Raw genomic sequence first — 27,726 nt, 5'->3', positions numbered from 1 at the left:
TCATCAACATATACAAGAACATAAATAATTGTAAGGCCTTGGGCCTGCCACTTATGGGCCCTGCAATCATAGTCCCTCGACCCGTCCCAGCTTGCACTTACTCACAGGACTCTTCCCCCCTGGCAGGGAAGTCTGTGCCTCCCCAGGTTTCGATTCCATGACCTCCAGTCTAAGTACATGGATCATTGAAACTTGGTACCAATTGGGCCGGGTTCAGGGACTGTGATTGCAGGGCCCATAAGTGGCAGGCCCAGGGCCTTACATAGTTGAGGCAAAACGGAACTTAACAAATAACGAGGGATCAGCTTTTGAGGCAGTGAATCCCATATGTTGTAAAGCTGATTTCAGTTTATCAAATCAAGCACGAGGTGCTTATTTAAGACCGTAAATAGCCTTATGTAATCGACAAACCAATGTAACATCATCCTTTTTTTGTTCAAACACCGGAGGCTGTTGCATATAAATTATTTCAAAAAGAAAGCCATTAAGAAAGACATTGTTAACATATAGCTGATGAATGGGCCATTGCTTGGTCATGGCAATGGTGAGAACAAGTCGAATTGTGGTGGGTTTAATAACCGGACTAAACGTTTCAGAGAAGTCAAAACTAGCCATTTGAGAATAACCCTTAGCAACAAGACGAGCCTTGTAACGAGCAATAGAGCCATCAGAGTTAGTCTTGCGTTTAAAGACCCATTTGCAACCAACAATAGATGTATTAGACGGAGAAAGAACCAAGGACCAGGTGTGGTTACGAATGAGGCAGTATACTCCTTACACATAGCATTTCTCCATTCTTTATGGGATAACACATCACGAAAGTGGACAGGTTCACTGTCAATAGATTGGTGTGCCACAAAAACCTTTGACTTAAAAATTTCAGCTTTCGATCTAGTAACCATTGAGTGAGTGTTGACTGGTAATGGATCAGAATGCCTAAGATTATATTGCACAGGAGCTGAACAACTTTCGAAGAGCAGAGAAGGATTAGAGAAACTTGAACTGAACCAAGATGATAACATGGTTCGGTGGGCGTACTGGAGGAATGTTGGGAAGAAGGATGTGGAAGAGAAAGAGATGTGGGATAGGGGAAGATGGAATGGACATAAAAAGAGGAGTAGAAGAACAAAATGAAGAAGACATGAGCTGTGAGTTTGATCATGACAGAAGGGAAAGACAACTTCATCAAACTTAACATGATGAGTAACATAATCTTTCCGTCAACACTGAGGCATTTATAGCCCTTTTGGTTGCTGCTATATCCAAGAAAGGTACATGGTTTAGAACGAAAATCAAACATGTGAGAATTATATACCCGAAGATATGAGAAACATAAACACCCAAAAACACGAAGAAAAGTGTAATGGGGAAAAATTTTGAACAACTGAGTGTGAGGTATATGTCCTTGAGTGGCTGAGGTAGGCAAACGATTAATAAGAAAAATTGTTGTAGCAAAAGCATCATCCCAAAAGTCAAGTGGCATGTGTGAATGAGCAAGAAGGGAAAGACCGATATCAACAATATGACAATGTTTTCTTTCCACAATCCCATTTTGTTGTGAAGTATATGAACAAGAAACACGATGATCAATGCCCCACTTTTGTAGCAAAGGACACAAAGATCGAAACTCACCCCACCAATCTGTTTGGAGTGCTTTAATTTTTCTATTGCATTGAAGCTCAACATTGGTTTTGAAGTTATGAAAGACACGAAATACTTCTGATTTTTGCATGAGAAAAAATATCCAAGTATAACGACTATAGGCATCGACAAAACTAACATAGTATTGATAACCATTGGTAGAAACATTGTGAGCAGGCCCCCAAACATCAGAAACAATTAATTGTAGTGGTTCAGAATATATAGTGCGAGATATCGAAAAAAGTAATCTATGATTCTTGCCCAATTCACATGCCGCACAAAGATTGACATTATCATTGCTTATAAAGGGAGTATTACAGCGAGTTAGATTTTCTTGACAATGGGAAAAGAAGGATGTCTTAATCTATAATGCCAACGACTCAATGTTGATGAATCCCTTTAAGAATGAACTGTGACTGAAGCACTTGATTTGGAAGGGTGTTGGCCAGAGAAGTAGAGGGTAGGCTGAGACATGCTGCTGATGGAGGAGAGAATTGATCAGACTTGCTAAGATGAAATCTGTACAACAATCCATTATGCAGAGTGCCTCGGAGAAGTGGAGTTCGTGTTGCTTGATCCTTTACAACACAAAAACGAGGGTGAAACTCAAAGCAGACATTATTATCATGAGCAAATCTACTTACACTAATGAGATTTTTAGTTATATGAGGGACTCGAAGCAGATTATGTAGATGAAATGTGTGAGTACCGAGGCTAGTGTGAGTATCAAAAGATGAAGCTCCTGTATGTGAAATAGGCAAACCAGATCCATTGCCACTAAACACTTTACCTCCACCAGCGTGCTCAGAGCCAATGTTGAGATTGGCAAGGTCATTTGTGACATGGTGTGAAGCTCCCGAATCAGGGAACCGCCATTCATCGTTGAGCACTTCCTGTTGTTTCATAGCCAGCGCAGTTGTAGGAGAAAAATAAGTTTCGCGTGTGTGAGAGGCAGGTTGGAAAGAACCAGAAGTTTCGTGCTGTGGGACAAAGTCTATCAAATCGATAACAACACTTTTCTGCAATATGATTAGAATAACCACAAATTTGGCATTTAGGACGAGCGTTGCCCTGGTTTCAATTCTTTCGACCACCTCGGAAGGAGAGCGGCCACGGCCACAAGAAGAATAATGAGGATATGAATTCTCACGGCCTTTGAATTGGGAGAAAGTAGTGGCATGAGCAGTAGGTATCGTCCTGTCCATGTTGACATTGTAGCAGTCAATGCGTCCTTCATGGGCCAAAAGTAATGCACTAGCATCGGCAGGAGATAAAATTTCAGATATGGAGGTGATATGAACAACTACTGATTCATACTCAACCCCTACTCCGCCAAGGATATAGAAAACATGGTCTTCTTCAGAGATGGGATGACCACATGCTGCAACCATATCAACATAGTTCTTCATCTTGCTCAGGTAGTCCTTCCTGGTATGGCCACCCTTCTTTAGCGTTTGCAGCTGAAGTTTGAATTGCATCACCCGAGCCTTGGATCTGGAGGCAAAAAGGCGAGTGACTCGCAACTAAAGTTGCACAGCAGTAGTACAGCCAATCATCTGGCTCTGGATACTTTCCGCCATGGATGCTAACAGAAAAGAGAAAAGCAATTGGTCTTGCCTGCTCCACGTGACAAACATCGGGTTCAATGTGGAAGTCGATTCTCCGGCGTCGAGCTCGGGGTGGGATGGGTGTATTTTCGTGAAGCAAATACTCAAGACCCAGACCTCTAATACCTGAGAGAATTTGTAATTGCCAGAGAAGAAAATTGTCATCTATCAATTTTACTGCGTTAATTTGGTTGATAGGATTTACTAGTAGAGGGTTGAGATTAGGATTGGGGATGGTGTGAATGCTGGATTCTGCGTGAGAGCTGGCTTCCGCCATTGGAGCTCTTGATACCAAGATAGAAAGCTTAGCAGAATTTAATAAGAAGATTTTGGGATAATTTTTCTCTATTACGTAACAACGATTACATGGGTATATATACAAGTGTGTATGAAACAATTTACAATTAACAAATAAAGGAATCAAATCTGTTAGTTTGTTAGGATCCAATCATTCTACATTCTTCTAGAGAACAACCACATGTATGATCCCAAGCATGTGAATAATATTGTGATGTTGTGCTCCTTCATACTTGAGCCCAAGTTTCACTTGACTGTGGGGAAGATCTTTTGTTCCTTTTGTTTGTTAATCGTTGGTGATAGTTAGGAGCCACAAGGTTCGTGTAAGAGGTACAAATTTTGAAATTCGAAAAATATATGGGATGCCTAGTCATATTTGTTTTATTTATGATGGAGTATCTAAAATACCTGAACCTAAAGAAAAATGAAGAAGGATGATGGTTGCTACGTGCCACCGAATTAGAATAATGACTTGTGAATTTTGTTTCCTTTTGTTTTTACTTGTGTATAAGCTTAAATTGTGTCATGCTTAGAGATTTGACTGGTTTTATCATGTAGGATATCATAGAAGCAAAGGAATTCTTGAAAGAAAATGGGGTCGACGTGGGTTTTAATTGAGAGCATGGAGCTTCACAAATGAATAGTGTGATTGTGGTTTCCTGTTGACTCGTCTTTCCTTCATCAAGAAGTCCTACTGATATAATATCTTCTTACTTCTTGATTGAGCCTGTTTCAACGTCAACAGCAGTGATTATAGGAGAAAGTAGAAAGGTTAGAAAATTTTATACCTCTAAACAAGCTTGATTAGTAAACTTTTTAGATGATTCAAACTGATTTTGTTTCTGTCACATGAAATTTCTAGGCTTGAGCTCTCTTTCATATGGTTCTGGCTACGCTCCCGAGGACTAGTTTTTAGACCACTTCGGTCAATGCACTTGAGAAAGTCATTTTATTTAAAAAATAGTTGACCACAGGTTAAAAAAAACCCATCTGTATTCTATCACTTCATGATTAATGTATGGTGATAGAAGTTCCAGAAATAATACATAAGGTACTTTGGCAAGTAATAGTACATACAATGATGCTGTAAATATACACGATCCTAGTTTTAGACTGGACAACCTAAAGCAACTTACAAATAAACAAATGCGGATTAGAAGAAGATTGTTGTTGTCGAGTAGATTAGAGAAGGCTCTGCCATCGAACTGCTTCCATAATCTCTACAGGCTGACCGCTGTGGAGTTAGTGAAATTTCATTATCATAATTTACAATTAAATGTCATCCGTGAAAGGTTCATTCTAAACTTCCATATGAAGGGCGCAAACAAGTCAAACTGTTTGTGAGTAACTCTTGAGCATTTCGGTCAAAACTCGACTTGAACTTGATTTGACTGAGCTTGAGTCGAGTTCGAGTAGCTCGACCCTTCAATCAAGTCGAGTTCGAGTTTTAATTGCTTCTAGTCAAGTAGTTATATATTATTATGCTTTATTATTATTTTTAATTTAATAGTATTTTTGTCAGTATCAATATAAAATTCAAAAACAAAAGTTATGCTACGAACACTATCGAGCTCGAGTTACTTGATATCTTCATAAGTTGAACTGGAGCTTTAAAAAAAATACTCATTTGCATCCCTAGCCACAAATAATTGTTTACTTAAATTATATTCAGGCTTTGATATAATACAAAATCGAAGTAGTTTGGTAAGAAGTTGATTCAAGAAAACATCCCATTTGCATTGTCTTCAAGTTATCGAAGTCATATGTTTCCCGCTCGAACCTATTGTTTGGCAGAGGAAAGATTTCGCGAAAGATTAGGATAAGCTCGAATAAGAATAAATATTATTCTGAATCACATGACGTTGTGAACCCACGGTTAGCTGATCCTTGAATCATTGAGGGTCAAATAAGTATCAAATTATGTGTTCATGTTGAGATAGTCAAGCTCAAATAATTGAATTTTACGACTGTAGTTTGATTAAGATCAAATAGATTGCTTATAAAGTAGTTTATAAGTGGATTACATGTATTGCAAGAAGTGGAAGTTAGATTAACTCCTAATTAAGTAAGGAGAGTGGAACTACCTGTTTTGATGAAGGAGTTTAAAAAACAGGCGGCTGCCAAAAACATATCAGTTAAAATTTTGATATTAGAAATTTTCAATTTCATTATATGAACAAAATTTGCGCCCTCGGTACATCGACGTTGTCTGTTCGTTGATCGAGTTATGATGCGTCCACAATTATTTATTTAGTAAATTTAGAATCTTTTATTAAACAATAATAATGTTAGTAGTGGTGACTACTATATGTACATGATTCTCATGAGATATTCTAGAGCAGTCTAGAATTGGTTAATTAATTGATTAACAAATCACTTAAGAAATTAAATAATGATTATTTAATTTTACATATATGTCTATACATGTACATATGTGTATATATATGTATAGATGTATTAATGTGTGTGTGTATGTGTATATATATTTTATTAAGGGTTATGTGAAATAAGATAGTGTTTGCACACAAAAATTTTGTCTTCCTTCTCTCCTCCCTCAACCAATTTTCGGCCACCTCCATTTTTTCACAAGAAAAATTCTACAGCCACATTGCTGCATGATCTCTAAAATTTCAGCGATCCAATCTCAACGCAAAATGGTTTAAGATCTCTAGTGCGATCTAAACAATGAATCCAGTATCCGATAATCTCGGAATGATTTGATGTCCAGCGTTAAATACACAAAGATAAACAATTCTAAATGCTTATGGACGTTTTAATCATATGACGACAAAAAAACGTTTTGAACGTCAAAACTTAAATTTTCAACTTTCGATGCGTCTTAGATGCGAGAAAACGTTACTACAACAAAACTTTCTTGTTAAAACATTTACAAAAGTATGTTTTCTTTTATATCTGCATTTATTTATCTGATATCGTATTCCATTGAGTTCGTAAAGTAGCTATCTACGCAGTAGACTCTTTGTGCTCAAAGAATACCTATTAACTTTAAATGCTTCTATATGTTTTTCTTCACCTCTTTCTCAGCCAACAATTTGACCAAATAAAACTATTGCAGGGAGCCATACTTGAGATCTACTGCATCGGAGTTGTTGAAGGTGGTGCAAATTGATCTCTTGTATTCGCTATAGCATAAATTAATATACTATGAAATGACTGCACTTGCGGTTGTCTTGCCACAATGTTTTCGTATTTTCTAGCAGAGTTATGTAAGATATTTTACTCCAGATGATGTATTTTCTCGTGCTTGTGCATAGATAAAGTCTATGAATATACTATAAGTACTATGAGGTCCACAAGTATAGTGATCATAAAATTCATTAGGAAGTGTACTGTATATTCTAAATAAGTTCTTAGTCGATTCAGGCACCTAAAACAAGGATAAAGGTCTTTCGAGCTTGATATTAGCATATGTGATGAAAACGTTATGTTTCATTAGTAAGAACATGATGATGTTCATTCATACAGATATGTGATCATTTGATGATATATTTAATAACTCTCCCTCAGATTTTTCAAATGGTTATATCTTATCGAGTGTAATAATTCACTGTTATGATTATACAATATTAGTTCTTTGATCCGGGACAACATGGAGGTTCTACGTACTAGCATGCACTTTGATTTGGTTATTGACTCCATTGGGGGTCATAGATGACGAGGTTGGGTGTAGTTTCGAAATATGTAGGAGCAAATACACTGTAGTCTGAGATCCATCGCTCATTTACGGGTGTGGATATCATTTGTGATATGATTAGTTAATAATGAAAGAAATCTTTGGCTAGAGTATGACTGTATATTTTGGAAATGTGTTTCTTCAATTGCACATACAATGTCACTGTTATTACTAAAAGATAATATCACATCGTTATTGAATTCGATTGCAACTTTTGACATACTAATGATTATAGATTCGATCGGAATATATGAGTTGAAAGGACCGTAATATACATTAATCATAACTTAAAGTTCTTACATTTATTATCAGTGATACTTAGGAGATCACGTAGTGATGCTAATATTATTATTTTTAATAATCAATCGACAGTTAATATTTAGAGTCACGCCATTCAGTGCATAATAAGTTACTGTCTATGCACAATATTTTTTATAATCGAACAACAGTTTATAATTATTAATATCTCAATTAGTCGTTAGCATAATTATTATTGTTATTATTATTAAAAGCATATTGATATTATCATATTTATATAAAAAAAATTATCTAAAGGAGAACATAATCATAAATTCTCTCTGTTTTTCATTAATATCTATATATAAAATCATATTAATTAAGGGACTTAATAATATTAAAGCACTATATGGTCAAGTAAGATCCTCATAAGCAGTGTAAACGAACCGAGTTGGTTCACGAGTTTTTCGAGTTGTCTTGAAAATATTTGATTCGTATTCGAGTTTATCGAATTTGAGCTGAACTCGAATATGTTAAAACATTTTTTTGAGCTCGAGACCAAATTATTTTGTTCGATAGTTCGCGAGCTTTCATATTTTATTATTTTATTAATATAATATAATATATATTAAATAAATAAATTTGGAGTATTTCGAGTACTTATTTTCGAACAATAGTTCGAATATTTCGCGAAAATGTTCGCTTTAATTCGAACCGAATTCGAGCCAAAATTTTTAAAAATTTCGAACTTCGAATCAAGCTTGAACTCAAATAGAACTAATTCGAATCTTCAAAATTTTTTCATATTCAACTCGATTCAATTCGTTTACACTCAGATCCCCATATGCATTTATCTTGTGTCTAATTTGTTGGATGCTGCACATATCCACATATCAGAGAGGCATGCGGCTGTGAGTTCCTCGTCATAAAAAAAAATCCACGTCTGCAGTTCAAGTTGCAACGATTTAATGCAAAATTTTGAACCAAAAATTAAACAAATGCCCGATGGCCATATGAGCACAAGATTGTCTTACTTTCATTAATAACACTAAACTTAAAACACAAGATTTTGGGAGCAGAATAAAAATCTATGCATTATGACCAAAGAATAGTACATAAAAAAAAAGAAAAAAAAAATATGGCACATTCTGTACACTGACTGATAAAAACTCGTGAAAACAGAAGAACGCAGCTCCTCCACAGCATAAACAAGCCGAAAAACGAGCACCATAAACTGGTATTTTCATGCATAATCGAGAAACTTTCGCCAAATACGAAAAAGGTTCCCTTAATCAGACCATTCTGTGCCTCAGACTGTGTTCACTCTATCAATCACGTCCAATGCTTTATTTCGGTCGAGCTCAAAGTTTATGATAGGTAAGGAAGATGGCCTTTTTACAGGGAAAGGATCCTTCTTATTTTCAAATGCTGGCGAATGGCTGCTACTCTTAGTTAGCCGATGTTGCTTGCATAACCTCATCTTTGATGTGTAGAATTCTTGACTCTTGCTTATTCCGGGTGTCAGTTTCCTTTTACTCACATCGCGAAGCATTTCTTGATCTTCTACTGTTAATGACGAGCTCGACTTGTGGGTCAACTGGATAAATTTCTGATTCGGGGACCGGATGGGTGATTTTATCGGGGATCTGACTCCATTTGCAGCCCTCGATTGGGAAATTAGATGATGAAGCCACACCACAAGATCAAGAATGTAAGCTTCAGTTTTCTCCTTATCCGCATGATGCAGTGTTTCAATACGTAGTAGATCAGTCTGACCAGTAGGTTTCCGGTTCACTTCAGACCTAAGGAGAGCAAAGAATTCGATAAAAAGGAACAAAAGGAGGGTTCTTAAGATGGAAAACAAGAGAATTAAACTCACCCGCTATTCGCCCATTCTCCAACCCAACCAAAGCCATGGTGTGCCCTGTTTAAAAATGCCACATCATAAAGATGAGCACAAGTACCCAAAGGGATATGAGAAAAGAAAATAGATGGATGGAACCAGCGAAGGGAGGACCATAGAAGACAGTTTTCATGAAATTTTACTTAAAAAACGTTTGCTTCGGTCCACCTCATTTCACGTAGGTGTAATAAGAGATCAAACAACATACTCTGAAATTATTAAATCTATGATGTACGTTTTATACGATATTATCACAATTTAGATATAGAAATATTTCCTCAATGAATATTCCTGAGATATTTTTTTCACGCTTTGTGCCGTGAAATGTAGACTTTAATGATCCAGCCACATAAATCAAGTAGTGTGTTGCATTCTCCGTTCACCATATTTCTACTATTTAAAACTCAACGATTATTTTGAAAAGGTAAGGGAGGAACTGATTACAATAGAAAAGCAGTTTACTTTGTTGTATTGGTGGCCATGGGGACGAGCCACTGCAAAGTTTTCTCCATTTCTGCTTTGAACTGTGGTACTGCCAACTGCAGAAACGTCAAGAAGAAGAATACATAATTACTATGCAGATTAATAAAGATCAATAAAACAGTTACAGGCAATTAACAAAAACAAGTGATTGTGAAAAACTTGGTTCCATTAGAATGATAAAACTACCTCTTCCTCAAGATGAAAGGATTGTAATCTGGGGCGCAGAGCTGATTTTATACTGGGAGGGAGTCCCTGGTATAGAGCATCTCTTGTACTTGGTGGCACCGAACCTGACCGCGTCACCTGATTAAAATCGGAAACATTATCGTCGCCCCTTACCTTCTCGAAGGAAAACCAAACAAATGTAGGATAGAAAATCTAACGAATGGTGCACATTCAAGAAGCATTGTCAGGACACCGAGGAAAGATAACTCACAAGAGTATCTATCTGTGTAATGATATTCGCATAATGCAGCGAAAGTCCAGCGGATCCCAACTTCTGATGGCTGTTTTTTACTGGCCTGTCTCCATCTATAATAATAAACAGTCATAAAAATGGCGTGTTACATATAATTCAGGAAATGTACCGAGAAATAACGGGGTATTTTTTTAAACTTTGGACAACTTTTTTTTTAAGAAAATGCCCTCCTCAAGAGTAACATTTCTTAAATAAATTGTTAACCAAAGTTATTTTACAAATTTCCATAGAAATAACTTGAATTATGATAACTGGACCGCTGATTTTTTAGGAACACAACACAATTATAAAAATAAGACCTCAATGTACAATTGCATCATTATAAGAAGATATTTGATCATATAAAAGTGACTAGAAAATCATTTTGCCAACAAAAGAACAAGAGCAGCAGCATCTCTTGTTTCTAAAATGTCACTTTCTTCGAAAAGGATTCGGAAACATCACCATTCTGGCCAGTACTACTTGAAAAAGTATATTACTAACTTTTTACGTTTAGGAAATGGAACATTCAATTTTCGATTCCATAATGTACAAATATTTTTCACTTATGGATTTAAAATTCTTATATCAAAAGAGATTTTTTCATCAACCATCATTAGAGCAAAAGTTTACTGTTTGAAAGAATCCATTTTGAGGTCACATTAAAACATTGGCATTCCTTGTCCTCAAACTTTATTAAATGAGCCCTCTCAGAATCATTGAACATTTTAAACTTGTTGAGAACATAATCAAATTCACATGTGAAATTTTTGAAACAGATAAAAAGATTTATCTAGCAGGTATACTATGAAACAAATACACAATCAAGTGTTAAATCCTTACTCCCATTTAACATAAATATAGGTAGAACCTAAAAAAAACTGCTGGTAAATAACCAGTTCCAAAAGTTATATTTAACAATTGCAAACACTGCAGAAATTGCAAAAATGCAAAAGTTTCTGAATACGTTACCATAGCTACCAAACGCAGAATGGATCTCCCAATGGAGAAAATGAACAATGTCAGCAAGCTTCTCCATTACCTTTAAAACAATACGAAATATAAATGTTATTAGCTTGTGTATAGAGTTTTTCTACCACACTCGTAAGTTAATGGTTGTTTTCTGGTTAGAAGGCCCAATACACATTAAAACCCAAAAGAAAAACGAAATCACTAAGGCGATACCTCCTCCAAGATTTTAGACCACAGTGACTTCTTTTTCAAACTTTTTACATGTTTCTGTTGACTTTTCAACTCTGCTCGTAAAATTGCAAGGCTCTCTCCTTCAGATCAGCAAAAACGGATATTAATAAATGGTACGAGAAAGTAACACGATCATGAAAAACAATGTAAACTTAATGTAAGGATCCAGAAATAGAAACTCGTAGCAGACTGCATTAGAAATGAATACAAACGCAACATAAAGCATCTGAGAGATTTATTTTAGCAGCATAATACCGCTTTGGTAGCCTATTAATAGAATAAAACACAATTTGTGCGTAAAGTAGGAAGGTATCATCCATGGAAAGGACTGACTTCCTACATGAAAGTAACATGGAAAACTTTACGCCACTATGACCAAACATTAAAAAAAATCAACAGCATGACAAATCAAGTGAAAGTAACTGTATTCTTTCTAAAAGTTAACAGTGCCCTTACGCGCTGAACTAGAGATCATAAATTTTAGAGCATAATGCAGAAAAGTAACTCCTCAGATTTCCACCCAAACTCAACTTAATCAAGCGCTATTTAGCAGCTAAACCATGGTGATTCTAAAATGCATATTTAAGCATATACTAACTGAACAGTCACGTCAGTATGACCATAACTACCTCTCTGTCCAGTATTGGAGTTCTCCTCTTCTTGAGCCTTGCGCCGACAGTCTTGTTCAAATCGGTCCAGCGCATGCAATTCTTGATATAATTCCTGCAAACTAATAATATTAAGCATCCTTTCGAAAGTTAAAATATGCAGCAAAATATTTGACACTGAAACCCATCCTTGTTCATCAGTATACCCGAGCTGAGGTTTAAAATCAAGTGTTGAACTGCTGTAAGACTTGAAATGAATATGAATCCAAAAAACATAAAACAAGAGGTACACTTGCATCCCACATAATATTAGCCATTGATTCCTATCTAATCAAGGCTAGGACATCGCAAGTTATCGGTATTCTTGAGGGCACTTTTAATGAGATCGTTAAAGAACTTCAAACAGTTAGTTTTCAATAATTAGCCGCCCCATATACTGATAGATGGAACTTCCACAAAAAAAAATGCACATAAAAAACGATAAGATAAAAATGAAACCAAATTGGCAACGATGGGAAAACTTACAGCTGTGTACTGAACCATAGTCATCAATTGCTGAATCTCAGTCTCTGCTTCTTCTTTCATTTGTTTTAGAGGAGAGAGTTCTGTCACCAACCTAACATCAAAACAGAATTAAGCATCATACCCAAAATTAGATTGATGGATCAACAAGCAAGTAATGTAGTAACTGAGGAAATGATATTTGAAATTACTTCTCAAAGTAACGGTCCAAGTTATGCCACTGGGGATCCTTGCAGCGATTTCCAAAACGAACAACCTCTCCAGAAAAGATTTTCAATTCATCTCTGAGACATTTACGCACTCAAATAAGCCACAACACCAAAAAAACAAAGAAAGAAATAAATTCAAATTGTTATAACATAACACCTCTTGTCATATGCCGCAATTCTCAGAAGCTCATCCATATCTTTCGCGATTAAGTTATTCACACCTTCGGATTGGAGAACCACTTCTTTCAAATGGTTAATATTCTCCTTTGAAAGGGAATGCATTAAAGTAGCACCTTTGACTACGGTGTTCGCTACTTCAAAAGCCAGAATAGAAATTTTAATTCCTTTTGTTCCCATCCCAGCTACAAAACCGCCACCGAGGTTCAAATTAGTCATGCTACTACCAAGTGTATCCAACACATCCACTGCTTTTCCGAACCCAGCGGTACCTGCTCTGCCCAAAAGCGAACTAACTTCTGAGACCTGGGAAATTAATAAGAATACATGTATTATTATATCCAACAGAACAAATAAAATACTGCATTGACCTGCCAAATGAACCAATTGGACAAGAATCATACGAAGTCATTTCATAAATGCTTAGAATTATACGTACACTACAAATTTGTGTTGATTTTAACAATGTTGAATATGAAGCCAATCTAGAAGCTACAATGGAATAACAGTGTATTATAAAACTAAGATATCTATGAAAGGCCCACACACAATTAAATATTTAGAAAAGAGACTCTACGAAAACAACCACTGCCATGGCATATCCCTTTAAATATATTCCTTCTGATAAAACCTAAATCATAGAAGAAACATTTCCTCTTTCCGTCACTGAAACTCCATAAAAGAAATGAAACTATGATACCAAAGAGACATAAAGAGTGTCTGAATGCTGCAGGAACCATTACATAGTCATTGCACTCGCCCTTGACGAGTGCCTCGTGGAAATTTTAAGAAAATCAAAGAGATATTGAGAAAAACATTGAACCTCCTAATAAATAGATTTCGTTCAACAACAAAGGCTTACATTTTCAAAAGGTTCCCTATTTCTTTAAAATTAATAACGTTAGAGTCAATAATATTAGACAATATTAGAAAAAACTGACATTTATATAACAGTTAAGACAATGTGGTGGATATGTATTAAAAACACTTTTAATCAGATCAAAATACAAAGTCTTGGGTTTGGTTTATATTTCCATGCATTTTGCCGCCGAAAAGAATTCACAGGTATTAAGTAAGATGTGCCCTAGGCAAGAGCAATTTGATAATGAATTTTAAATGTCTCTCCCATTTTAAACAACTTCGGGTTTAGATGAGGTGATGATTCAACAAAAAAAAAACTGGGATTGTAAGTTCGCTTATCAATTATTATACATGGGGAAGTACAAAAACGATCCAAAATTTTCATCATTTTTTTCCGCCAACGGATCCCAAAATTTCATCATTTCTCAGTAGACCATCAACTAACTCATCCTTTGCAACTCTACCTTAACTTCTTTCAATACAAACTTATCTTAAAAAAGCTCTGATCGAACTGCAAAATAAGTCTTCTCTATAAATCCTTTACTGATTAGAATTATGGATGGAACTTATGCACTGAACATGTTCAAGCTTGATTATTTAATTTCTCTCCATGTGACCTCTATTGTTCTCTCTCACCTTTTAAAATTGATCCGGACAAGATTTTGAAAAGCAATTCTAGATTTTAGCTTTGAAAATAAATAAGCTTTTGTAAGGCATGAAAAATGTGTAGCGCATCCAATTTCAGTATGGTCCCAGTAGACAAATTCCGAGCAATATGCCTTCCAAATTCTCTACATGACTGTTCATCAATCTATCAGAAGTAATAAATTGCATTTATCCATGACAGAAGAACGAGACAAAATGTTGGGTAAAAGATATTCGTGGTCTTACAGCAAGAATAATATTTGCTTGCACTAGCATTTTTTTTTTTTAACACCAAAAGATCTACGTTTATTAAGATCAGATAATTCAATACAATGTGGCAAGACCAAAACCAGAAGAACTGCCACGGAAAAGAAGACAATACAAAATAATACTCATTGATTACTAACCTTCGCAATTGCTACTTGCTTGGACTTTGTTGATCTAGATTTGAGCGACAACGCCCTGGACAAACGAGGGATCCCATCATTAATATAATCAATATTTGATCCATGAGAGATAGGCCCCAGCTCTGGGAATGAAAAGGGTTCTCTCAATGGCTTTTCTCTTACTTCCATATCTTCTGCAACATTATTATCTCGGATATCCAATCCATGAGACTGATAAACTATTCCAGAGCCATAAGTAAAGTGGCCATTAACATGTGGAATTGCAGCCAATGCACCGTCATCGGTAGACCTTCTTGAACAAATCCCACCCATTGCATATGTAATGATCACAGTTCTATATCCGCCCGGTTATCCAAACAATCATTAAATTCAAAGGCAGCAAGATACTCCTTCAAAAATAATACCAGTACCAGAGCCAGTAATTCAAGGATATACTGAATATAGCCATATCCGTTCCCCTAATTCATGTTTTAATTTCACAACCACGGAACCATTAAAAGCAATAGGATCTGGGAAGTTTAAACTGCAAATCAAAAAATGAGGACCGATCCAGTAAACATCACATCAAAAATTATACACAAAACAAGAAAAGAGAATGTTTTACACGAATTAGTAAGCCAAGTCAAACCAGTAATACTTGTCATCAGCAAATCATCAACCCAAAAACGAAAAGAGACCTAAACCCGAACGTGTTGTCCAGTAGCAGCATAAAAAAAAAAACCCAAATCAATTCACAATACGCATGATAAGGTAATAAAACCCCACACTGTAGTTCAACAAATCAAACCTCAAAAGGCACAATAGAGAAATTAATAGCCAAGAAACCAAAGTTTTCCCACAAACGAATATTTATGCACATTAAACTTTCATATATATTCAAGTCCGCAAAAAGAGAGGTTCTTACTCACTAAATATATACAGACACATAAAGAAAGATAAAGATGATGACTTGGATCTAAGAGGAAAAAATAAAGATTCTTGTCTGCTTCTCTTTCTATTCAACAAGAATACTTGTACTTGTATACAAGAACCAGGAAAAAAGAAAAAGATAATCACAATACAATGATGATGATGGGAAATGAAAAGGGATCATAGACAAGCTAAGTCAGTCTCTGATGTAATTAATATATACGGCTTGTGTCAATATCTGTACATGCTTTAAAAGTAGAAATGAAACTGACGAAGTCCGATCCCTGACCCAATTCAAACCCATCAAGGGTCTCTCAAATAAATCAAAAAAAAATATTAAAAAAATCAAGAAGATAGAAAAATGAGTAGATTTGCGTCAAAGGGGCTCTCACTTTTTCCCCACAGAATCGAATTCCAGAGCCAAATCAAATGCACCATAACTCGAGTAGGTTAGAAATTATGGAAGTCACCCACTCTCTCCTTTTTTTCCCCTTGTTTTCTCACTTTTACAAATTTTCTTTTCCATCCGAGTCAACTGCAAGAGGTGTAAAATATTTTTCTTACATAGTGTAAATTTAATTTTATGAAAAGCGGCCAAGTCCAGTCCGTAGTGGGAGATCACCATCCATCTTCTACACGCGGCGGTTGTCTATGTTGTTTGAAAATAAATTCCAAAAATTTGGTTAATAAATATAGGGAAAACTGTAGTTCTTATATGTTTCTTGTTTTACCATTTTGATGATTTGTATTGTTAAATTTCATTTTTAATCGTATATTTTTCAATTTTTTTGTATTTTAATCTTTTGTATGTCGGTATTTTTAGAATGACACTTACAAATCATTGTCATGTTGGAGTGATATAGATGTTGCATTCGTGTCATGTCATAAAAATGTTTAAAATTACAAAAATAACTGATAAAACCGAAATTTTATAACATAAAGTACCAAAATTAAAAAGCGATAAATATATAGAATTAATATTGAAGATTTATCAAAAATAAATAAACACATGAATTTGATTTTTTTAGGATGTTTTATTCTAGTAATACACACGTTCGAAAAATTGGGAAGTACTTAAATTATATATTAGAAAACTAATAAATTGTTAAAATCTTGTCTTCGTATGTCAAAATACATCTCATATTTGTAATTTTATTTTTCTTCCGTGAAAGAAAATCATTTGACTATTCGTCTCTCTGTCCAAACAAATAAGGTCTTATAATATTGAAAGACTCAAAAAATCAAAGCAAAGGGTATGGTCCGGCTATTTTATTTGCCACGGATACTCTTTGTAGTCTCTTGCCATAGTTCAAGAAAATTAATTGTACCATATATTAACTTGTTTAAATATTAATTTACATGCATTTTGCATGACAATAAAACTTGTATCCGCTACTTTCTGGTGTACACCGAGTTACCAAACAAATAATAATATATAAATCACGTTAATCAAATATATCATTCTTAGTTATTAATCAGATATCGACCTGCTTACTCAACTCGGATAGTCGGATATCTAAAGAGCTAAGTTACACGTTTTTCGTCGTATATGTAACGTATAATTATACCCTTCTGACACCATTCATAAAGATTTAATAGTTTATACATTTAATATATTTCCATCTGGATATGAACCCAAGATATTTTTATTTCTTATTTGAGTTAATGAGTTTTTTATTTACAATAAATGCACTTTCAAGAACTATATTGGGCCCAAATTTAAGACTTCAAGAAATCTGGTCAAATTCAAACCACTAGACCCTATCTTCACGAATCGTGGGCATTCTTTAAGAGGGATGGTAGAGTGGAGATATTTACCTTTTCGAAAAAATTGTGTTACTTCAAAAATTAGAGCATAACTGCAAGAATTAATCATAAATTTCATCAAACGATTCTAGTATTACGGGACTCGAGAAATTGAACCCTGGAAGCTTCGAGAAACTAACTATTTTGAATTTAATGAATACCAAGGCACGTCTAGGTATGAGGAAAATTTTTGTCAATATCTTTCGACTTATTATCTCATTCTTCGTCCTCTCTTCTAACAAGTCAACAACGCTAATGGTTAAGAATTGTGCTTACATGCATATCGTCTGCCAATATTACCCATGATATCAGATATACTATAATTCAATGCAATAACAACTACTAAATGGAATGTACATTGCCCCATAACCATCCCCCTTGTTGTGACTTGTGATATGAAAATAAGTCCCACTAAATAAGAAACCACAGGTTTCAAATACTCAGGAGCTACTTACAGCAAGGTCGAGAAGTTAGTACACTAACAATGACCAAGTTCGCTGAATACACAACGAACTAACGAAGCTTGCCAGGTCTTTATAGGAACTACAGATCCTTCAATCACCATAAGATTACTGTTTAACAGTGTGAAATGACATACACGACTAAGCAGAAAAGAATAATACACTCAAAAGAAAGAGAAGAAATAGACCAGTTTATTTTCAGTTAACTGAAGGGCTGGGGGTTAATGGAGACAGCAAATGGAAGTAAAGTCGTCAGACAGTGCACGAGGATGATTTGAAGCATGAAGCTGTTAAAAAGTCATCACGCACGACTTCGAGAATTGTTATCTGAAATCATGTGTTCTAGTTGATCAACAATGGCATCGTAGCAGAAGAGATATTGCTCCTGCAAATGTAGCATTGTAGCAGAATATGTTATGAATTCACATTAGAATAAGAGATTGCTAGTGGGATAATAATCTTAACCGGGGTTCTCGTACAGTAATTTTATTTACATCTCTATGTATAGCAACACTCAGTACATAGCTGAAAATCAGAGAACTTGAATTTGCATCCACTGTCGTTAGAAGAGGTATTCCACATTCAAACTCCCAAATTAGAACCAAAAAAACAGCCTCTCAACTTGTACTAGATGAGTGATTGATAGTGATAAATTACATCAAAATTTAACAAATAAGACCAATTTATATGTATGGATTTTCATGAACTAAAGATCTCTCGCACTATATCGTCTGGAGGAGTTTTGGTCAAATACTTGGGAAGAATGATTTGAAAAAAATCAACATGTTTGGTTTTGTTTTGAGAAAATTAAATTGCTACAAGTGCCAAATCATGTCAGATATAATTTTTATAAAATTAATTTAAATTTAAAATAGAAAATTTTAGATTATTATGATATATTATATGAAGGAGTATTTTTGAAAATGATGAAAAATTTAGTTAACAACTAATGATAATATTGGGAGACTTGGGTGGAAAAACTTAGTTTGGGGGAAGGAAATAAAAATGAACAATATATTTGTTTTTCTTTTTTAGGAGAAGGAAAATCGGTTCTGGAAAATGATGGCAAACATGAACTTGATATTCACCCTAATCTGTCACCCATTATCTGAGCTTATGAAAACTCTGAAACTGAGGAAATTTATGGGTAAAGAGGGATGCATATTATTTCCACTATGCTGACTGCACGAATGTAAAAAGTTTTTAGGTTTATTTACAGAGTTAGAGGAGAAAATAATACAGAAAGTGAAGTAATAAATGGTTAAAAGGTTGTTTGAATTTAATGAGATAAACAAATTATTCCAGCCTTCTTACTAGACTTTTTAAATGATAAGTAGGATGAAATATTAAGAAAATTTTACCAGTGTCTGAACCATTCCTATACGCAGCGACCTAAAAGCTGTTACGGTGTTAACAAGATGCAAAGCAGTCATGTCTCCAGTAAGAACACTTTGGATGGTATTGTGAATTGCACAATAAGTTCCTGTTCTACCAATACCTGCACTGCAAAAAGGAATGTGTCAGACAAAATAATTTGTGAAGGTCGCATTTTAAATTCCACAGCTGAAGGCAGACCTGCAGTGCACGACAATTGGCCCCAGATAAGGAGGAAGAGTATATATTCTATTGAAGATTTCACGAACAGCAAAAGTGTCCTTCGGAACTCCATGATCAGGCCATTCAGGATACTGAATGTGCAGAACAGACAATGAAGGCTCCTCTGACTGAAATAGTAAGAAGAAACACTTGTAACACGTTTCATTTCAACTGAGAGCGATTTCGTTTTCTTGAGAGAGAGAAAGAAGGGGGGGGTTGGTGCTGGTGATGGTGGTGGGTGAGCAAGAGCTACTCTTAATCTTGGTACACAACATAAATATATAGGATGATCTGTGATGAAGGCTGCTAGGGCTAGGATTCAACGTATATTTATGTAAAGCTATGAGGTCGGAGAAAACCAAGTCACACGAAATTAAAATTTCAAACATAATTCCTCGCTTTTTACATTTTAAAAAAAATTGTACACCTATTTTCATACATTTTACCTTGTGGAAAAAGTTTCAAGGTCAATACAAAACAGTAGTAAAAATGTTAGTAAGGTTGGAAGTCCAATTATGATGTACCAATAGGAAGTGGTGATGGGTGGCTCAAACCCATGATCATCATGGGAAACCAACTACTCTTCAAATGAGCTCGCTGATTGACTACCAAAAGTGATGGTTAATGGATAATTACACCTCTATAAAACTCACAACTTCAGTCAGCAATATTTTTATAATTTTTGACCACATTAACACCAAATGGTACCTTTACCTCTTTGTAAGACACCTCTAAGCACCGCATAATCAATGAAGTATCCGTCGTTTGCATCCACTTGGTGATGATGCATATGTTTCCAAATTCTCTAGGCCCATCCTCCGCTTGGAAATAATCACCGCATTTCACTGTCTACATAAGTATTACCAAACATAAGGAATGGCACAGAAAATTTATCGAGAGTGCCACGTGAAGCAAATCAGCATTTACATTGATAAGCAGTAGGAAAAAATGCCCCTAAATTGAAATAATGCTTACAAAATAATATTATTCAACACAAACAAAAAAACATCATTGAAGAACTAGAACATTTTGTAGATGCTTAACAAAGAATCTAAAACACCTCAAGTAGATTTCAAACGAGCCAACATACCAATCTGCTTCGCAAAAGAAAGACATGCATAATTTTCTAAAATTCCACTGACGGGGCGAAACTGCTTCGAATGTGAAACTCAGATAAAGTGGTCCAAATGTAAAACAAAAATATATATAACGCAATATAATTAATAATAATTATAGAAAAAAGATAATTTGAGATGGAACTATAGGGTTTGGTTATGAATATCCGAAAGATTGGATTATTCACCTGGTAATTGTCAACCAACCGGGTGAGCATAACTATTACTGGGCAGCGGTATTGTATTATCATTTCCCAGAAGTCCTCATAGGTGTGTGGCAGTGGACCTTGAGTCGCAATAAACCCAGAAACACTTTCAGAAGTCTGCCATAATTAAAAAGAATCAATCACAAATGGATACAACTAGATACCCAAGCACTCCTACAGGAGTATGCCACTAAATTGCATGTCAAATTCCAGAGAAGTACCCTGACAAAACTGGCATTAATATATCCCCTTGCAGATGGTCTGTAATCTTTACATTGCTTCAAAATAACCCGATTATTGTCAACTGGAGCAAAGAAGTTTAGAAATTAAAATTCTACAATGGCTAATAGACAACTTTAAGAAACTTATAACATTGTAGATAAGCATACACGGCAATACATCAGTGTATCGGTTCTTGCTGCAATTTGCGTCGTCCAGAGCCACTGTGCATCTATTCCTCACGTCCAATGCTCTCATCCTATTTGCCTGCAGTAAAACAACCGATTTTCACTACTTAGAATTAAGCCAAATCGCTCGATAAAATACATCAAAATTTCATCCCCCATGTCATAGCAGAAGGAAATGTTCGAGAAATATACAAACAGAACTGATGAGATTTCCTGTGGCAAGAGATTTTCCCGAAGTGTTTCGTGATGTGATTTTGGAATTTTTGCTGCGGCATTAAGTCTAGTTCTTTATCGAGTTGGTTCCAGGTATTGAGCCCATTTCTTGAACCCTGTATCTTATGGCGCCCTTGATGCAACAGCACAGGTGCACATCTCAAGCCAGATCATGTGTGCCATTTAATGATGGAATGTGTTTTGTGTAAAATTTATCTAGTGTTTTCCACAGCCTAGCACACAGCAATGTACAAGAGTACATTAAGTGTGAATTGATAATGGGAAAGAATGTGATCAAAGTTCGTTCTGTTCAGGAATGAGAAAATAATCGATGCTGTGATTCCAGTTTTTTTCCTTTCGTCGACTCTCTAACTACTGAATTATCCTTTTGTTCACCATTTTCACTGCTTCGTACTTCTCCATTTTTTAGTTACGTTCAACACATATCCAAGAATTTGGTTGAAACTCATATTACATAGATCATTGCACGTTAAATTTGAAATTTCTGAGCCTCCCCTGCTGATACGCGTCAGGCCCGTCACGCTATCGCAGTATCGTGTACTATCATAATCAGTAATCATTAAGCTTCAAATGACTTCCAAAGCAAGTGAGCTTCCAAGTAACTAAGCTTGAAGTACTCAGTACTGACTGAATATCGAGCTCATTAACCCATCCAATTACCTCAAGGTAACAATCTCCTGAAAATAAGAGACAAGTAATTTTTTTACCTGCAGGGTTTGGAACTCCTGACGGATCGACTGTGGAGAGTTGAATTTCTTGGCGCTGAAGCATTGAAGTGCTTCGGAGCAGTAGCGGAGCTGATCGCTGGTGAGGCGGGGCCTCGGAATCGTCAAATCTGGAGAAAAATCGAAGGCCTTGGCCGCTGCAGAAGAAGGCAATGTCTCGGTATTGGAGACAGTTGACTTGGATGAAACGTCTTCTCCGGCAGCAGTCATCGCCGATCTCCGCCCACGGCGGCGCTTCATGGCGGCGTTACCCGTGGCTCCGGGCTGTTTTTCGGATCCTTCGTTTCGTTATTCGGGTTCTAGATCCTCACTCGGAGAAATGAGGAAAAAGGAGCGCTGTACGTGTTTATTCGACAAAAGGGAGTGGAGAAGAATTTATTTTTTTATCTTCTACTTAAAGTTTAATTTTTTTAATTAGTAGTGGATCGAGACTTGATATTTTGGGTTGAGTCTAGACCCAATTTTTTATTATGACACAAAACAAATTTTTTTTTACAGACTTATCCCTCCCTTCTTCGCGACCCACTCTTTCTCACCTCAACTCAAGATTTTGTTTTCTTCATCTGCTGCTGCTGCACACTCAAACCATCTTCCATCTTGCATCATTGTTCTGGTTTTTTGCTAAGAATTAACGATGAGTCTAGAAAATATTCATCTGCAAGAAATCCAACGAGAAATTTTAGGCATTATTGTTGTTGTATTTGGGATAAATTATGGTCGTTGGATTAAAACATTTATATGATAGTTGGATTAAAACATTTATATGATACTTTATATTGATTTTTAGTTAATTTATGTGATATTTTTTTACTACATTCGATCTAATAACGATCTCATACAAAAAATATATTTAGAGAATGATTCATCAATTGATCAATTATATAACACCATAAAAAATGAAAGTAAGTTGTGATTTGAATTGTATTAGGATTATTGTTTCTAGTCACACAAATTGTAGCTCTTTGGCTCGACCCACTCTACCCAATTTGGGTTGAGTGGGTTGCGCCACACTATATTGTGTGGCGCAACCCACTCAGGCACGACCCACTCAACACAATTTTGGGTTGAGTGGGTCGCGCCACACATATTGCGCCACACAATATATGTGTGGCGCGACCCACTCAACCCAATTATATTGTGTGGTAGAGTAGTTTAATTTGAGTCGAGTCTTACATGTTATGAGTTTTTTAGGTTCTATTTTTATGAAATTTGTTAAATATTTTATTGGAATTAAAAAATTTGTTAAGAATTTTAGTCGAGCATAAATTCAACCCGATAAGAGATACATTCGTCTAATATTGTTATGATTTTTTTTAACCAACACACTTAAATTATAATACATAACTCATATTAAAATGTTTACACAATTAAATTTTTTTATATATTTACGTTCTAATCATGTATAGAATGACTTATGTATTATGAAATGATCAAAATTCAAAATCTCTCTACCACTCGACCCAAACTCGTCCCAAACTCGACCCAAACCCTAAATCCTAAACAAAACCCTAAATCAAACCCCAAACACCACCACTCGACCCAACAATTTACCACCCACTCGACCCAAATTTAAAATTTAAAGCACAATCTTGTCCACTCCACCCACTCACCACCCCCTCGACCCAAAATTAAAAAGTCAACTCAAACACATTACATATTAATAAAATCACACTCCACTATCCAGACCTAGCACATACGATCATACTCGACTCACACTCCATCCACCTTCTCGACCCACACAATAATAAACATGTTCCTCGACTGTAAATACTCACACTAACTCCACTCACAAAAATTCAAAAAAAAATCAGAAATTAACTGAAACAAATATAGCAATACAGAGCATTCGAGTATATACTAACTTCTCTACAAATCTTCAAATTTTCAAATGATTTTTAATTATTTTGTCGTGAAGAACACAGAAATAACAGGAATAAATGAAAACTCAAATCGGGGAGGGATATATCAATTAAAAAAAATATTTTTAAAAAAAGTAAAATCTAACTAACTAATTAATGACCTAATAAATTAACTCACCTAACTAACATCAGTCAACTCCCTTTTTTCGATTTAAAAAAGTCAAAATCCCTTTTATTTAAATAAATTTAAAATGAGTCGTATATTTTTTATTGTCCCATCGTCACTCTCTCCTGTGTCCTACCATATTTATTATATACCTAGTATGTTCTTTTGTTAAAAAACTTATTTATTTTATTAAAAAGGTAAATTAAATTTCATTTTAAAAAACAAACCTTATAATTAAATATTTTATATTTTTTATATGGACAAAATTCAGATGTCGAATTCGAAAAATGGAGACTCACATATTAATCAAAACTAGATTTGAGCTCAAGAATTTTTTTTTTATTAACTAAATTACAATGTCAATTAAGAATTCAAAAATTCTCAAGTTCGTATGTTGCTGTATATTCGACATCAATCTTTGTTTTTGGATCATCAGTCGTATGCGCAAAATCAGTTAAAACATCCTTTATTTTTCGAATTTGTTTTTTTATAGGTTGGATTTACTTGCAGCTTGGTGAATGTGATGTTTTGAACTACTCAATCATTTGTGTAAACCAAAACAATGATATCCACACATTTACTGGTTCTCAAGGTTGTGATCGTTTTGATTAGAGATGTGAGAACTCGACTTTCCAGCAGTAGCTTGCATTTTGCAGCAACTAGCAATTTCAGCAACAATGCAAAATTTCAGCAGAAATTAACCATTCCAACAGCAACTAATATTTCAGTAGATGGTATTTTTCCAGCAGATAATATCCAGCAGCAGAAGAGTTCAGTAGCGCGAGATTCCAGCAGACAGCTACTGATTCTGCTTATGACTTGTAACTGAAGCATTTAACATGGAATAAAAGCTATTAATGGCAGATTATGACCATTAATTGGGAGGCTAACATTCAGAATTTGACCTATAAATAATACCCTCAAATCTCTGAAATGGTGTTACATCAATCTTGAGTTATCACTTGAAATTTGAGCTAAGAGATTGCCTGTTTCCGAGCAGTAAAATCCAGTAGCGAGAGCAAGCAGATTTCAGACTTCAACCGAAACATTCTAGTAAATTACTATAAGTGAGCTTATGTATAAATATCTTGAAATCAATTTGATAATTCTGTTTTGAATCAATGTATATGTATTTTTGATCTCTGATTTTTGAAGCACTGAAACCTTGTGAACTAATGGTAGGAATATATATTCTGAAACATTCTTGATTACTGAATCCTGATTACTGATTACTGGCATCACCCCTTAGATGAGAGAACATATAGGGGACTGATATCAGTTTAGCCATAAAATTCACAAACGTGCTCAGTGCTTGCTTGCTAAATTTTAAGTTCTGAAACCTGTTATTCCTGAATACTGATTCATGTTCTGAAAGTAAGAGTTTCTGTTTATTGTTGTATTACTGTTTCTGTTAAAAATAGTTTTGAAAACTGGTAGTTATTCCCGCCCCCACTTATTGAGTGACGACCAAATCACTCACCCACCAAACACATCTCAGATAAGAATGAAGAAGAAATTTTAGAAGAAGAAGAGCAGAATCAGTTCTGGGGCTGGTGAAGAAGACTGTTGTTTCTCAATTCTAATTTATGTTTGTTTTTCTGCTGTATTTGTTAAGACATTGTTATGTAGGTTTTACATTTCCGCTGTAAAACATTAGTTACTTGAGTTTGTATCAGACAATGATATATTCAGTATTATGAATAAAAAGACTGGTTTCTGAATTTTGTACTTCTGAAGCTTGTTGTTTTCGAATGTAAATTTGAGAACAACGTCGGTGTCGACCAACCCCGTTTGTTATCGCCAATATCAAGTCTCATGCATATTTTGTAGAACAAATAACGTAAGCCAGTACCATCAAGGGTTTTTTTTAACTGTTTAAGGTTAATATTTTAATAATTAAACAAAAAAATAGTATTTTGAGGAAAGTTATGAAACTAACGTATCACATCAATTGAATCGGCGTGATAAGACAAGTCACGCCCTTTCATTATTATTTTTTTAATTCAAGTCACGTCGATTGAATAATAATATGAAGAGTCGAATATTGTGTTTCATGTTTTTCTCTTTCTCGTCTCTTTATTCGTAAATTTTCTTAATTTTTTTATGTAATTTATTTAATTTCTTGATTATAATTTTGAATTAATTTGAATTTTTTTATGTTTTTGCAGATAAATTTTGATTAAAATATTATGTATACTAATATAATTATTTATGTTAAGTATTAAATTTTTAGATGCAATTATTATTTACGTTAAAATATTATTTATGTGTTATGTTGATTTTGCCCCTATTTCCATAAGGATTTGGACAAAACTCAAAACATAAAAGTTTCAGTAATATGTATTAACTTTCTAATGAAATTGGTTTCATTTCATATGAAATAATAATCAGATAATTATGTTTGAAACCATAACATATGTCACTTCTTTATTGCGGTTCAGCATACTTTTCAAACACAAATCAATTATTAATATAATGTTTAATTATCACCTCATATTTTTTCAATTTCATTTATATAGTTCATACACTTAATAATATGACAAATTTAATGAATTATCGAGAATCAAAATATGATTTACGATAATATAATGCGAGGTCCTTACATTTTCCCCTATTTGAAATATTTCATCCTCGAAATCTCAAGTATCTACATAAACATAACATTAGAAAAAATATAATATTTCACCAGTTATAGTACATATCAAAGCTAAAATAAGTAAATGGATCATCATACATTGAATATAATGGAATAGATTGAATAGAATCAAACAAATGCGGATATGATTCTCACATCTTGCGTTCCAATTCCCATGTTGATCCCTCCACACCATGTTGTGTCCATTGTACTCGAACTAGTGGAATTGATTTGTTACGCAATATTTCATCTTTCTGATACATAATGCAAACAAGTTGTTCAATATAGGAAAGAGAAGGATCAAGCTCAACCTCATTAGGTCGAAGCACATGTGATGGATCTGATTCATACTTTCTGAACATAGAAACATGAAACACATCGTAAATGACATATAAAATTGGTGGCAACGCCAATCGATAAGCAAGATCCCTAACTCGATCAAGTATATCGTATGGACCAACATATCGAAGAGATAATTTCACTCGCATGCCAAATCAAATAGTGCAAGGGAGATATTTTTAAAAACACCTTTCTGGAATTCTAAGGGTCGTCTTCGTTTGCTAGCATAACTCGTTTGACGACCTTGAGAAGATTTCATTCGTTGTCGAATCAACTGAACATTGTCATTCATTTCCTGTATCATTTCAGGTCCAATC

The 27,726-nt window shown here is 34.8% G+C and overlaps 3 protein-coding genes across 9 annotated transcripts in view; 1 reads left to right on the top strand and 2 right to left on the bottom strand.

Moving 5' to 3' along the window:
• The window catches only part of LOC140964824 (dolichol-phosphate mannose synthase subunit 3-like), a 51,587-nt gene extending 46,875 nt beyond the window's left edge, over positions 1-4,712 (top strand). For 4 of the 5 annotated variants that reach the window (XM_073424772.1, XM_073424775.1, XM_073424771.1 and 1 more), the window contains exon 4: positions 4,104-4,711. In XM_073424772.1, the coding sequence (XP_073280873.1) occupies positions 4,104-4,163 (60 nt within the window). In that variant the 3' untranslated portion in view covers positions 4,164-4,711. Of the gene's footprint in view, positions 1-4,103 lie in introns of all 5 variants that reach the window. The other variant, XM_073424773.1, reaches the window with a different exon arrangement.
• A 3,754-nt stretch (positions 4,713-8,466) lies between these two features.
• LOC140964388 (protein PSK SIMULATOR 1-like) lies at positions 8,467-15,265 on the bottom strand. 2 transcript variants are annotated; one of them, XM_073424109.1, is made up of 12 exons: positions 14,948-15,265; positions 13,019-13,337; positions 12,844-12,936; positions 12,656-12,746; positions 12,152-12,245; positions 11,505-11,602; positions 11,292-11,361; positions 10,299-10,393; positions 10,049-10,165; positions 9,842-9,918; positions 9,356-9,400; positions 8,467-9,278 (listed from the first exon to the last, which is right to left on the bottom strand). In XM_073424109.1, the coding sequence occupies exons 1-12, from the start codon at positions 15,261-15,263 to the stop codon at positions 8,786-8,788; spliced, it is 1,908 nt and encodes a 635-aa protein (XP_073280210.1). In that variant the 5' UTR covers positions 15,264-15,265; the 3' UTR covers positions 8,467-8,785. The 2 variants fall into 2 exon arrangements, with proteins under 2 accessions (XP_073280210.1, XP_073280209.1); XM_073424108.1 differs by having other exon boundaries at positions 13,019-13,344; positions 14,952-15,265.
• Positions 15,266-18,006: 2,741 nt separating this feature from the next.
• Positions 18,007-24,564, bottom strand: LOC140965114 (protein-tyrosine-phosphatase PTP1-like). 2 transcript variants are annotated; one of them, XR_012172970.1, is made up of 9 exons: positions 24,550-24,564; positions 22,393-22,716; positions 21,434-21,530; positions 21,266-21,348; positions 21,027-21,161; positions 20,438-20,572; positions 19,703-19,851; positions 19,489-19,625; positions 18,007-18,512 (listed from the first exon to the last, which is right to left on the bottom strand). XR_012172970.1 is itself a non-coding variant. In XM_073425172.1 (9 exons), the coding sequence occupies exons 2-9, from the start codon at positions 22,648-22,650 to the stop codon at positions 18,429-18,431; spliced, it is 1,083 nt and encodes a 360-aa protein (XP_073281273.1). In that variant the 5' UTR covers positions 22,651-22,716; positions 24,550-24,564; the 3' UTR covers positions 18,007-18,428. The 2 variants fall into 2 exon arrangements, 1 of the variants encoding a protein (XP_073281273.1); XM_073425172.1 differs by having other exon boundaries at positions 19,489-19,630.
• Between the last annotated feature and the right edge of the window lie 3,162 nt (positions 24,565-27,726).

Source organism: Primulina huaijiensis, chromosome 18 (assembly GCF_012295235.1).
Source record: "Primulina huaijiensis isolate GDHJ02 chromosome 18, ASM1229523v2, whole genome shotgun sequence".
Taxonomy (NCBI): domain Eukaryota; kingdom Viridiplantae; phylum Streptophyta; class Magnoliopsida; order Lamiales; family Gesneriaceae; genus Primulina; species Primulina huaijiensis.
Note: the sequence above shows the minus strand (reverse complement) of the source record. Positions and strands in the feature narration are given on the sequence as shown.